This window comes from Eleginops maclovinus, chromosome 8 (assembly GCF_036324505.1).
Source record: "Eleginops maclovinus isolate JMC-PN-2008 ecotype Puerto Natales chromosome 8, JC_Emac_rtc_rv5, whole genome shotgun sequence".
In the NCBI taxonomy this organism is placed as follows: domain Eukaryota; kingdom Metazoa; phylum Chordata; class Actinopteri; order Perciformes; family Eleginopidae; genus Eleginops; species Eleginops maclovinus.
Window position 1 is genome coordinate 20,753,699 of NC_086356.1, and position 13,587 is coordinate 20,767,285.

Below are 13,587 nucleotides of genomic sequence, written 5' to 3' on the forward strand. Positions count from 1 at the left end.
GAGGGACCCGGTCACCTTTGCATTCGGTCTGAGTCACACAAACAAAACACATGCAAATACTCAGACTACTGCAGAACTGGAACAAATCCCCCACAGCTCTTCCATAAAACCAGCTGACTGCAGAGCTGGCTCCAGCAGCAGCAGCCAGAACTACATCCCATGGTAGTGTTTCATAAGGAGTAGATATCTCACCAGGTGCTGGCTGTCTAAATAAATAGACCATCATCAAGTTAATATTTTAAGTTGTCCAATACTTTGGTTGATTTAAATATGGATTTAGATTCGATTAATTAACAAACAGGTAGGTCTAAATGCATAAAAAAAACCAATTTTGTATCGATATGTATAAAACAAAGTGAGAGATGATAGCTTATGAATTGTAACAGCGTGCCTACAAAAATAAATGTCGGCTTTAAATGAAATAATTAGAGGCCGCATTCAATTAAAAAATGTAATTGCGTTAAACACAATAATGTCTGTAATTTTCCATGATTAATGACAAGTTTAAAATACTAATAGTAACTTGCACTTTTGGAGCATATAAAACAAATTAATGTGTGGTGTTGTTAAGTTCATCAAATCATCAGGATCTCTGAATCACTGGCATGTAATCTGACAACACTGTCTCAAGCCAAAGTGGACACTACGACAAAATACACACAATGTTGGATACAGTTCAGAGACTCTGGTCAACTCTCATCACAGGTGAAGCAATACTAAACTAACTAGTCATGATTTATGCCCAACAAGAGGTTTGCCATCCACGCTCCAGTCCTGTGAGCAGGTAACGGTAAGATATGTTAATGTTCACTCTGCGTTCACCATCGTCTTTTTTAAGTGAAACTTTAAATCTCACTTTAAGCACATACACGTACACTACCAAACTAAGTCAGAATGGAACGACTCCTGCTGCATGTTGAATCAGTTATTTATTTCCTTTATTTTGCAACACAGTGCAGCAACCTGCGGCCAAAGCTGAGCAGTTACAGACATTCAGTCAAATCTGGTTGAATTGAGAAAAATAGTACCTTTACTGATAACCGTTACCATGCAGTCAAAGGTTATCAGAAGTGGATTTTTCTGAAAAATAAATGCATCTCTTCTCAGGGCTTTACATCAGATACCAATCAAGAGATGGAGACATGGTGAAGGTTGATGCTGCAGACATTAGATACTAGTTTTTCATAGTCTCTATAAGCTGGGACACAGTGTCCTGCTTTGTTGGTTATGCATGAAACATGGGTAACAAGGAAGGTTCTGTCAATAACATCTGACCTTTACCCCCAACCACAGACTCAAAAGGAGAATGATTGTAGTTTCCGTATCAATCTCCTGCTCAGATTTAAAGGCTGTTGAAAAATAAAAAATCATCATAACAATCTTAATAATAGAAAGAGGAATGCATTATGGGACGCTGAGTTTGACCCTAAAGTGACCATGCTTCCTTCCTTCTGTTTCATGTTATTCTGATATTAAGAACGTCCTGCTCTTACACACAACCCTGCGATTCGGGAAATGACGCATGCTCTTTGAGTAGCAGCTGCCTCCAGGAAACAAAAACTCTTCATGTGTAACCAAACACCATGCAGAGCAGCTAACCAGGGATCACAGAGGAAACACACAGCTGCAAGGTGCAAGACACACACACACACACACACACACACACACACACACACACACACACACACACACACACACACACACACACACACACACACACACACACACACACACACACACACACACACAGATTACACTATCTTCCCTTCAATAATCTGATATGCAACAACAAATAGTTACAGCACTGAAATCATGGGGGGTGGGGGGGGGGGGTGATGTGTGAACTAGCAGTTGGAGAGTTCAGAGCCAGTTCATCAGGCACTGCTGAGATGAAATAACTCCTGTGTGGTTGTTGAAATTCAAACTAGATATGTATACATTAGTTATTACTATATCACAGAGGCCAGTGTTTCCCCCATAGTGTAAAGAACATATGGTCGGAGCCACTGAAACATCCCCCATCAGTGTGTTACTGGGGGAAATCTGGAGGATGGCATTCTGGCCTTGGCTTCAGTTTTCACAGGCTCTGACACTTCTTTTATCAGTCCATGATGTTTCACTATCGGACCTTGTTTCCAGTAACTGCTTTGGAACAGGGCGATGTGTTCAGGCATTGGAAGTGACCCCAGCAGTCTGGAGCAGGTTGCCCTGCTCTGTCCTCTCTCAGCCTGATGCCGTTCCTGGTTATCACATCATGGATTGTTTCTGTGTAGATTGACTTTATACTTATATTTTTGTTTATATTTGTGTTTATATTTTGTGTACATTTTGTATGTATATTTTATGTATTTTTTTTGCCATTTTATTTTTATTGAGCTGCTTTAATGCAAACATTTCCCAAATTGGGATCAATAAAGTATCCATCCATCCATCCATCCATCCATCCATCCATCCATCCATCCATCCATCCATCCATCCATCCATCCATCCATCCATCCATCCATCCATCCATCATCCATCCATCCATCCATCCATCCATCCATGTGGCTCACAAAGAAAACCCTTTGAACCCAAATTGGGATCAATAAAGTATCCATCCATCCATCCATCCATCCATCCATCCATCCATCCATCCATCCATCCATCCATCCATCCATCCATCCATCCATCCATCCATCCATCCATCCATCCATCCATCCATCCATCCATCCATCCATCCATTCATCCATCCATCCATCATCCATCCATCCATCCATCCATCCATCCATCCATCCATCCATCCATCCATCCATCCATCCATCCATCCATTCATCCATCCATCCATCATCCATCCATTCATCCATCCATCCATCATCCATCCATCCATCCATCCATCCATCCATCCATCCATCCATCCATGTGGCTCACAAAGAAAACCCTTTGAACGCGGAGAGCGTCTCCTCACGCAGAGCTATGCCGCCCAACAAGCTGACTGATGACATAATGTATTTGGAAGGGAGAAGGTGGGGTGAAATAAGTAGAGTGATATTCTCACATACAATGTAAGGGTGACTAAGAGTGGAAGCTCTTTGAGCAGTGTTCATTTTGGCAATGAAAACTATGACTATATGTCACAAATAAAACGGTTTATACATAAGTGTGAGGAAACGACGAGGAAAAGGAACCGACGTCAATAAAGGCTTACTATAGCCTACAAAAACAACACTATCTACAACGCTTGGATGGATATTAAACTCTCCAAAAATGAACAGCTGTGTTAAAAACTGAATCGTTGAATTAAATAAAAAAATATTAGGTTTTACTTCATATAATTGCTTTCAACTCACCTAATATAGTTATGTGAAATGTGTTGAAACAATACACTTCATTAAAATCAACATATCAGTTTTTCAGTGTAGATACAAGAAGCCTTAAGAGATAACAACTGGAAGAGAGTGGTCAGTTACCTGTGCCTCCCAAGCAGAGGTTTATTATAATCCTCTCCTAGCCCAGCTGTTCCTGTTTGCATGGTGTGCGCTGTGTCAGCTGACTCACAGAGTGTGTATGAACCACTGTTCGCTTCAAATTAACTTAACTTGTGCTTGGATTGCCTAGAGACACTAGAGTCCAAAGGTGGGTCCCAGGTATGTACAGTAACTGCAGTTTGACCTGCTGCACACCGGTCCCCTGTTCTAACCTGCTGCTGAACAAGGCCAACAGAACACAACAGATATACCAATGAGCACACAAGGATTTATCATAAAATATATACTTTTATAGTAGAAAAATACCTGAGAGCAGTGGACTTCTCGTGGCTCCCCATCAGGAAGCAGATCAAACCAAACACTGCGCCACTGCTCCTCCAGACGAGGAGAAACTCTCACGCTTCCCTCCTCACCACACCTTCCAATAATGCTCTGTGAGCTTCTATACCTTTCCTGTGTGTGTATGTATGTGTGTGTGTGTGTGTGTGTGTGTGTGTGTGTGTGTGTGTGTGTGTGTGTGTGTGTGTGTGTGTGTGTGTGTGTGTGTGTGTCTGTGTCTGTGTGTTTGTGTCTGTGTGTTTGTGTCTGTGTGTTCTTGTCTGAAGTCTAAAGTCCTGCTTTGTGTCATACCTCTCATGCGTCTTCCAGTGAATAAAAGCAGTAGCAGCAACATGCTAGCTGTCACACCCCAAACCCAGGTGCATTCCTGGCTTTGTACCTGCAACCTTAACTCCTCCATCCAAAATAAAGTAATAAAACAGCAGTGTAGGAACAGTGTGTTACAGTAAAAGTCCTGCATTCAAAATGTTACTCAAGTTAAAGTAGAAAAGTATTCTCATCAAAATGTACTTAAAGTACCAAAAGTAAAAGTACTCCTTATCCAAAAGATATGGAATAACACAGATGATATCAGTATAGTTTAAGGATTGATGGGTGTATTGTTTTAAATGTTGCATCTGTTAAAGCATGACATAACATTGAACACTTTTTATACTGCCAGATATCTCTATCCATAATAGTACAACATAGTGTATTAGTTATTTGTATGAATAATATAAACCTGCGAAAGTAACTAGTACCTAATATTTTCAAATAATTGTATTATATTGAGTAAAAAGTTGAATATTTGAAGCCAAAATGTAGTGGAGTAGAACTTATAAAGTAACATAAAATTAAAATACTCAAGCAAAGCACATGTACCTCCAAAATGTACTTGAGTACAGAACCTGAGTAAATGTACTTAGTTACTTTCCACCTGACTGTGACTGATATAATACGTGTCTCCACCAAGCTAAACAGATGTGGTTAATATCTGCACATCTGTCTGGAAACTCTTCACTGAGTAAATGGTAAATACAATGGTATGTACAAATCCAGCACCAGTTGCTTTTTACGCTGCTACAGACAATCTTTTGCACTCTTACTTTTTCTTTAATATATCCAACCGCATACTATTGAAGTAATTGTGTTTTTTGTAGATATTGACTGTTGTTCTTTCATTAATGCCTTTCATGTGTGTATATTCATTTATTTAGTTTGGGTGTACAGGTTTGTATGCATATCTCTATACATATATATATATATATATATATTTAAAACGTTTTTATTCCTCTGGATTTTGGAAACAGTATTTAGATCTCTCTGTCTGTACACACAAACTGAAAGATTGACAATAAAGTTGACTTTGACTGAGATGTAGAAAAAATAGTGAATTTATGAAGGATGTTGAAATATAATTGAATTGCTTTGACTTTTGAAGTAACTTTAAATGTCATGTATCAAAGAGTAATGTCAGCAGCAAGCACTGTGAGGACAGATAACATGTAATGAACAGTGCTGACAGCCAGCAGGGAGTATTAACCAGGACGTACAGCAGAATACTGACCGGTTACAGATTACACTGGCTGAAAGGAAGTAAGGAAGCATTAAGGAAGAAAAGATTGAAGAAAACGTATTTGGATTTCAGGTTTGGTTTTGATCAGTCTCAAATCTGATGGCATTTAGCATCATAGACATGCTGGGTTGGGTCTTATATGCCTGGGAAGAACAAACACACACACACACACACACACACACACACACACACACACACACACACACACACACACACACACACACACACACACACACACTCAGAGTGTGTACCTGCGGACGGTGAGCTGCAGAGTCTTGTAGGATCCTTTGATCAGAGCGATGGCCTCCTGTCTGTATCCAGTCAGCTCCACTTCGTTGATGACGATGATCTCATCCCCCATCAGCAGAGGCTGATCCAAACTGTCGGCCTTACCGCCCTCCTCTACCTGCAAACACACACACACACACACACTTATAAGGCCAGATTCACTGAGGAAATTGAAAAAGTGCTGCAGCGGTCAATGATTTTGCTGCCACAATTTGCATGTATTTAGCAAATGATTTGCAAAGCTCAGAATGCCTCACAGTCCTGGCCTCCAAACACATTCCTCGAGTCTCTGCTGAGGTCACACTGCAGCCCGCCCTCTGCAGACTCAGTTAGGCTCAGCATGGTGTGGACCTATCTCTTGATGAAATGTGTTGAGTCACACTTGCAGCCGTTATCTGGCTTCCTATTGTTCTGGAAGGTATACACACTTGGTGTGTGCATGTGTGTCACTGTCGGGAAAAGAGGAAGGTTTGGCTGTTGGCCAGTTGACTTTGTCCTTGTCACATCCTGTCCGTCTCTCTATAGGGGGTTTCATTTGTAAAACTCAAAATAACTTGGGAAGAACCCGATGGTGTCCACAGTGCAGACTGCATCCCGTTCGTTATGGATGTTTAAAGAGAACTGAATACAGCGGTGGATGAGTTCATTATTATTCATATCAGTGTGAAATAAAAACACATTTTATCATGAAGTACTAATACAAGGACAAACTAGCTCTATGCTGCAAAACAAGATCATTCATATCTTTATTTTATTTTTATTTGTTCTATATTTTATACAACATGCACTGTCAACTGACATCCCGAAGAGAGCTTTCATGTTCTCTAGCTACAGCTGGATTATAACTTCATAACAAAACACACACACACACACACGCATGACCCCCTGCATTATCAGTGGTGGTGATGATGATGCCTTTAGCAGCCTGTCAGCGGTTGTGCAGCAGTATCTGAATGCACGTCTAGCACCTGTGTGTTTATCACTGTGTGTGTGTGTGTGTGTGTGTGTGTGTGTGTGTGTGTGTGTGTGTGTGTGTGTGTGTGTGTGTGTGTGTGTGTGTGTTTGTCCTCTGTAAGGTCAAATTGTCTCCTCTTTGAGATTAGCTCAATCAGATCTGGAGATGGTCGTCAAAACATCTCTGCACAGCGTCCCAGGCTCAGGCTGGATCCAGGGCTCGGTTTAAGGATGAATTGAGGGGGGATGTTTCCTGAAACTAGTTGGGCCTCTAAACTATGACTGTGAGTTGATACAGGACAGATTAGATTCCAGTAGCAGTGGAATGTTCCACACATAGGTTCTACATTTTGATGCTACATGGTAAGCAGCAGTCATAGACACAATGACGCGTTAAGACTCCAGGCAACCTGCTCTGTGTTCCATTTCACCACTCGCCCTCACATTATATCGAGCAGAAGTTAAAATAATCCTTTTGCAATGGCTTCATAGAAATTATTGGGCTCTTATCTTTGACACAGTGCTGCAGTCGGCCTGATCCCTGACTTCCTTATTGTTAATACAGAGGACCATATAATGTGAACGCAATATTAAGACTCCATTTCCACCTGGTAGTACTAAGTGGTCGGTATCTGTACATGGTATGTGCATCAGGAAGATCTCATGTGTATGCAGATGGAAAAGGAGAGAGCACACACAGCAATCAGCATGTGGTTGGATCATCCAGACCATCATCCATCTGGCCACATTTTCATCAGATAACAGCCAGGTGTAAATTACATGTGTGCAATTCAACCTCAACACGTCTCTCTCTTCCTTCTGCAGTATCTCAGGCTGCCTGTCAGAGACGTTCCTCTGCAGGGTGAAGTGAGGAGAGCCCACGCACTGGTGCTATTGAGACTCCCCACCACCTATGTTGGAAGTTGTGAGTATGAATAGTCTTTTAGGGCATGGATGCCTCTGCTGTCCTCCATCTGTGAGATGACTCTAGTCCCCAAAATTGCCTCCATGCATCATGTTTTTTTCAAATTCCCTTAGCGTATCTAATCAGCATATTGAGATTTGATCACAACTAGGGCATAATCAAGATAATAAGAAAGACTTATTTTCCTTCCTTATCATGTGTGTATTTGTACACCTGTGATTTAGCAAACAAAGCCAGATTCTCCCGTACCTTGAGAGGGAACGTGTCTGGAAGGCTCCACTGGAAGCAGCCCTACTGTTGGAATTGAAATGTAAATGTTGCCTCACCATGTAAGACATGATGCGGTTCTTTTCAATCCTACTATATGCTAATCCAAGACACCTCTGACTGTATTAAAAAGATAAGGAAACCCAAAACTGCTCCACAGAAAAAGAAAATGCATTATTCTACTTCTACATACATCCTGTAGATTTCTGACGACTAAACCTTGAGCCCCTCAGTTACCTGTAGATGACCTCACAGATCAGAGGTCTGAGTTACCCTGAGGGGTATCGGGAATCGTGCAGTATTTGTTTTGACAACCCTCGACTGTTTCCAGTGATCGACAGTGGTATCCAGCTCTGTTCTGAAACAATGAACCCCGCCTATCTGGACTCTTTGAATGTTAAAACAACTGCCAAGAATTTGTCACAGGGTGTGTCTGACCCTGCTGAATTACAACATGTGTTAGCTTTCATTAAAAACATAATGTGTTTTGGCCCACACACTGCGGCTCCAACATTTGAAGTGCTCCTTGACTGTATTCACTGAGTGACTTTAAACTGTGTGTGACGGCCCTGAGGGGGCGAAACAACATGACAGGTCATAAAATGTTTCTCCCAATGTGAGAATGAGGTGAGGCCCACTGAAGACACATGTGCTTCTAGAAGAATCTCCACTGTTGAGAAGTATGACTGAGGAACACAAACGATGTGTTGTTATATGAGGAATGAAACATCCTCGCTGAGCTATGAAAGAAAACAGCAAGTTAAAATGTAAGCTGCTGCTCAGCTCCGAGGAGCGTGCACATGCCTTCACTGTGGGCCTGATTCAGGAATAAATATACCCAAATAAGGCGAGCAGAATCACTCAGTAACCCTGTGTGTGTCTGTGTGTGTTACAGACTTTGGTATTCCAGCTGAAATTCATTATCCTGCAGCCGGAGATATCCAAACAGAGCGGCTCATACCTTGACTATAACAACATACCTCCTCTAATCAAGAAAGACTGTGTGATTTGGGAAGAAATCCTCAGACAGAGGTGGGGGGCTTTGCTTAGAAAAAGTTCTGATGCTGAATGGTCCTGAATAGTTTTGTGTTGGCTTATAATAAAACACTGAAGTAATATCTACCCCCAGCCTCCTTCACAGGAAGGATGTGCAGTTCAACCAAGGAATGTTTTTCCTTTTTAGATTGTTTCAACTGAACGAAGATTATAGGTTCATTTCTCCAATATTTACAAGAGGGAGAAGCTAAATCCCTAAAGGTTTGGCAAAAAAAGTGGTTGTGACAATTGACACACACTATTGATATCTAAAAAGGCAAACAAGCAAATAATGGCAGCCACAGAGACCCGGATAAGGTGACCAACTGTAGAGTCAGTTTCAGATTTTGTGATCCCCTCCATAAAGATGGAGAAATGTTTTCTTAGCAAAAGAGACTAAGATGACTTTTCATCCCTGCATGATGCATCCTGCAAAAACTGCTACTTTTCACTGACTGGTGAACACTTTTTAAACTACACCTAAAGTTTGTAATGTGGTTGTAAAGAAGACATCTTATTATTATGTTAATACTGGACCTGACGGCAGAAGCTGAAATTAACGCAATTGCAAATAAAGGTCCAAAAGTCCTTGGGTCCTGTCTGTTTTTCACCTCTTCCATGGTAAACCAATCATAATGAATGTATGTGGAATGTATGTCACTCATCATGTTAAGATTGTGTTCTTTAAAGTAAGAGTGCCAAATCCTGACCATCAGACACTAAACTGAAGCTCTGTCCGTTCACAGGAAACTGAGCAGTGGAGAATTTGGGTAGTATCTGAACTGTTTCCTCTCAATTTGAAAGTGTAACCATTGCAGTGCTGGTGCCCACATTCAGTTTGATGCCAGTCATGAGAACTTCAGATTAACAGTCATTTAGACTGTTTAACCGGAGCTGAACCTTCTGGATTAACAGAAACCTTCGCTGTGACCTTTGACCTCAGAACCACATGAAATGCACTGCACTGATGATAAACAAGGTGAGGTCAAGTCTCTTCCCCAGCCATGACAGGAGGAGTCAGTTTGTGTGTGTGTGTGTGTGTGTGTGTGTGTGTGTGTGTGTGTGTGTGTGTGTGTGTGTGTGTGTGTGTGTGTGTGTGTCAGGGCTTTGGGGATCCCATCGGCCATCCTCACTCAATCAAATCAGTGTTTTATAGCTGAGTAGTTTGTCCTGACAGGTGAAACATAAATAGAGTTTTAAGAACTAATAAGATAAACTGAATGGTTTCTCAGTATAGGTGAGCGGGAGCAGAGAGCGAGAGACAAACGTCTAACAGTTGAGAGACACACAGTACACACAGCTGTGGGTCCGCTCCACAATGATGCAGATCCCCACTGATCAGTCCTCTGTTGACTCAAAGAGGAAGAAGAGATTCAGAGTGGAGGTAGCACTAACGCTAATCTAATTTAAAATCAATCAACAATCAATCAATCCATCAACAATCAAAGTATTTATCGAATGTTGTCTGAGATTTGATTCCAGTGAATGTAATGTAATCACAGTACAAAATAAAAGCATGAGTGTGTTCCAAAGCACCGAGGAAAACACATTTCTCACATTCTTGTCCTATTTTACAGCAGTTTGGCCTCCATCCCAGAATAACCCCCCCCCCCCCCCCCCCCACACACACACACACACACACTAGCACCAGGCTAATGATGTGCTTTTTAATCAAATGAGGCCACCATGCTGTATAGAGAATCATCAGTGATTTCTGGTTTCAGTAGCTCCAGCTAACTGAGATATCCTGACAGATTAGCCACATATAATGGTTATTATGGTACAGCAGACTCACCGTGGCAACGTCTATCCAAGGCTACATTTGAAATCCTAATCACTCTGCCATAATCCCATCAGGCCATCACTCACATTATTAATGAAAATCTGCCTGTTGTGAGACTTTGAGGAAGTGAAATATAAAAATATGGGAGCAGGCCCTACCCTTTAAATTGCGAACATAATACAGGTAACAAGCAGGATGTTATAAACAGTTACAGAAACGACTTACAAAAATAATAATGTTTAAAGTTCTTCATCATAACATTTTATAAGCCTCCTATCGAAACAAACATTGGTCATAAACACAAATAAATTATAGTTTGACTATATTTGTTAATATAATAGGGTTGTTACACAACAGAGACACTGCGTGGTCCCAGTAGCAGTGGTCTAAATAACTAAGTACATTTACTCAAGTACTGTACTAAAATATTGAGGTACTTGTTCCTTACTTAAAGTATTTCTACTTCCTGTTACCTCACTACAGTTCAGAGTTAAATGGTGTACTTTTACTCCACTACATTTATTTAATCCCTTTAGTTACTTTACAGATCTGGATTAATGATGGTAAATATAATCAACCCTTAAATCAGACTTTAGTTCACCTGGAGTAAATCCAGCAGCTACCCTGCAGTACACAAATATAATTTTGATTGCAGGACTTTTACTGTAAAAGAGTATTCTGCTACTTTTACTCAAGTACAATATCTGGGTACTTCTCCCCTCTGTAGCGATGACTCAACAGTGACAGTAAGGGTCCCACCTTGGAGATGATGAGCGGCTCTCCGTGCTCCAGGCCTCCCTGCAGGGTGAAGCCCCACGGCGCTCCACCCTGCAGCCGGGCCTCCAGCAGCACCCAGCTGCCCGCCTGCTGCCGGAGCCCCGCCCGGACTCCGTTCTCCATGCCGGTCAGGGAGCGCTGCTCGCTCCTCAGCACGTCGGCGGCCCGGCGGACTGAGGGGGGGACCGGACAGCGAAAAACCGGTAATCCTTCAGGAGTTCATTTCCTTCATTCATTTAAATCTTCTCTGTAAGAAAAAGAAGGAAGGAGGTGTCCGAGCACCGGGCTGCGGGTCCTGCAAAGTGCATTCCTTGGAGAGAGACTGGTCCCCCGGAAGACTCCAAACACAGCTACCGAGACTGAGAGGAGCTGCAACAGGTTACTGAGAGGAGGAAGTCACAAAAACGGCTTTATTCCTCAAACTGAACCAAGATCAGATCAGACCTGCTGTAACAGAAACAGGACTGCTCTCTCTCTCTCCCTCTGTCTGTCTGCCTCTCTCTCTCCAAATTTCAGTTTACCATCACAATAGGATTTACTGCGACTCACTGAGCCAGAAGAAAAGAGAGAGAGAGAGAGAGACAGAGAGGTGGAGAGAGGCAGGGAGAGAGCGGGGGACAAGAAAGGAGAGGAAGCGAGGAAGGAAGGAAAGAAAGAAAGAAAGAAAGAAAGAAAGGAAGGAAGGAAGGAAGGAAGAAGGAAGGAAATAAATAATCAAAGGATAGAGGGAGTTAGGAAAGAAGGAATGAATACATTAAAAAAGAGATAAAATGAAGGATAAATAAAGGAAATAGAAACAAGAGGGAGTGTATCACTAGAGACACCCCCCCCCCCCAAAAAAATAAAAAAATAAAAAAGACCTTTTCAGTATAATATTTTTATACAACCAGCATTTCAAACATGACAGGTGAGAGGAGTGTGTTGGTTGTCTCTCACATAGAACTTGTATGTCTTTCCTCTGCTACAGGAGGAAGAGCGTGTTATTTTATGATAAAAGAGAAGAAGAGGACACAGGACAGGAAGTGTGTTTGTGTGTGTGATGAGCTGTAATCCAATCCTTCACAGCAGAGCTCACACTGTTCCCCTTCACACTGGAACCAGATTACTGAGGAGAACCATTCAACTGTCTGCTGGATCCAATCCTGTAACGCCACACAATACACCGAACAACAAGGTTTACATTTAGTGTTTGATGGTCAGATTCATGTGTGGCATTATTATGCAAATACACTACATCGTACCAGAAGTGTTGGTATGGTCTGAAGGGTTAGTTAGAGCTATACTTTAAGGCCTGCTGTCTGAATCTTAGGCTACCTTAATTTCTTTCCAAGAATTCAGTCTGTCCTTGTCTGTAAGTCATTAGAAATCATGTTATTATCAAAGAATAAATGATTAGCTCACAAAGCCAGTCTATACTCCAAAGAGTCATCTACACTGAGAGCTGAGGCTTTATGAACTTGTGTTTAGAATCAGAATTAAATTAATTCCCAGGTACGTTTACAAATTTGATTTGGTGTAATTGTTTGCAGTGCGACCATAAACAATTTAATAAAATAAGTTGTAAAAGTAGGTCAAAATATAAGATAATAAGAATAAGTATTTCTAAGAAACTATTCAGCATTAAAAAATAATAAAAACAAGTATTTACACCAAATTTAAATATACAAAGAATCTAAAATGCTGAAAAATGAAAACACTTAGGACAATGAATACATGACAGTATCTGGAAAACTACAGTCAATTATATATTAAAGTGGAGGGCTGTGTAATGTATAGTCAGAGAGTCATGTTTGCTCTAGAGGAAAAGAGGATAAGCAAAATATTCTAATTCATGCTAGGAAAGGCTGAATCCGTATACAAAAATACGTATTTTCAAAACGCCACGTAGCGTCCCACTGACCCCCCAACAGCTGACAGGCAGAGAGCGATCCATGGAGCCACTTTGCTTTTGATGGCTGAAAAGAGTTAGAAACCTCAGGTTGCACAACTTTAAACACGCCTGCTCGCTTGGACAGTTTCTGCATAACGTGTGTGTGTGAACGTTACACAGAGTGATGATTCTCTATCCCTCCTATCACTATACACCATTGATGAAGCTTGATGATGAGTCCCAGCTTGCTTCAAAACTGGGATGACACTGGATCTATTGCAGGAACACTTCACTGACTGTCTACAGGTCGTCTTCATTAAAGCGGATAAT

At 41.4% G+C, this 13,587-nt stretch overlaps 1 protein-coding gene across 5 annotated transcripts in view; it reads right to left on the reverse strand.

Moving 5' to 3' along the window:
• Positions 1 to 11,929, reverse strand: part of shroom3 (shroom family member 3) — a 51,889-nt gene extending 39,960 nt beyond the window's left edge. For 2 of the 5 annotated variants that reach the window (XM_063889241.1, XM_063889242.1), the window contains exons 1-2: positions 11,370 to 11,929; positions 5,610 to 5,764 (exon numbers count right to left, since the gene is read on the reverse strand). In XM_063889241.1, coding sequence (XP_063745311.1) covers positions 5,610 to 5,764; positions 11,370 to 11,510 — 296 coding nt within the window. In that variant the 5' untranslated portion in view covers positions 11,511 to 11,929. Of the gene's footprint in view, positions 1 to 3,770; positions 3,860 to 5,609; positions 5,765 to 11,369 lie in introns of those variants that run through there. The other 3 variants (XM_063889243.1, XM_063889240.1, XM_063889244.1) reach the window with 2 other exon arrangements.
• Positions 11,930 to 13,587: the final 1,658 nt, after the last annotated feature.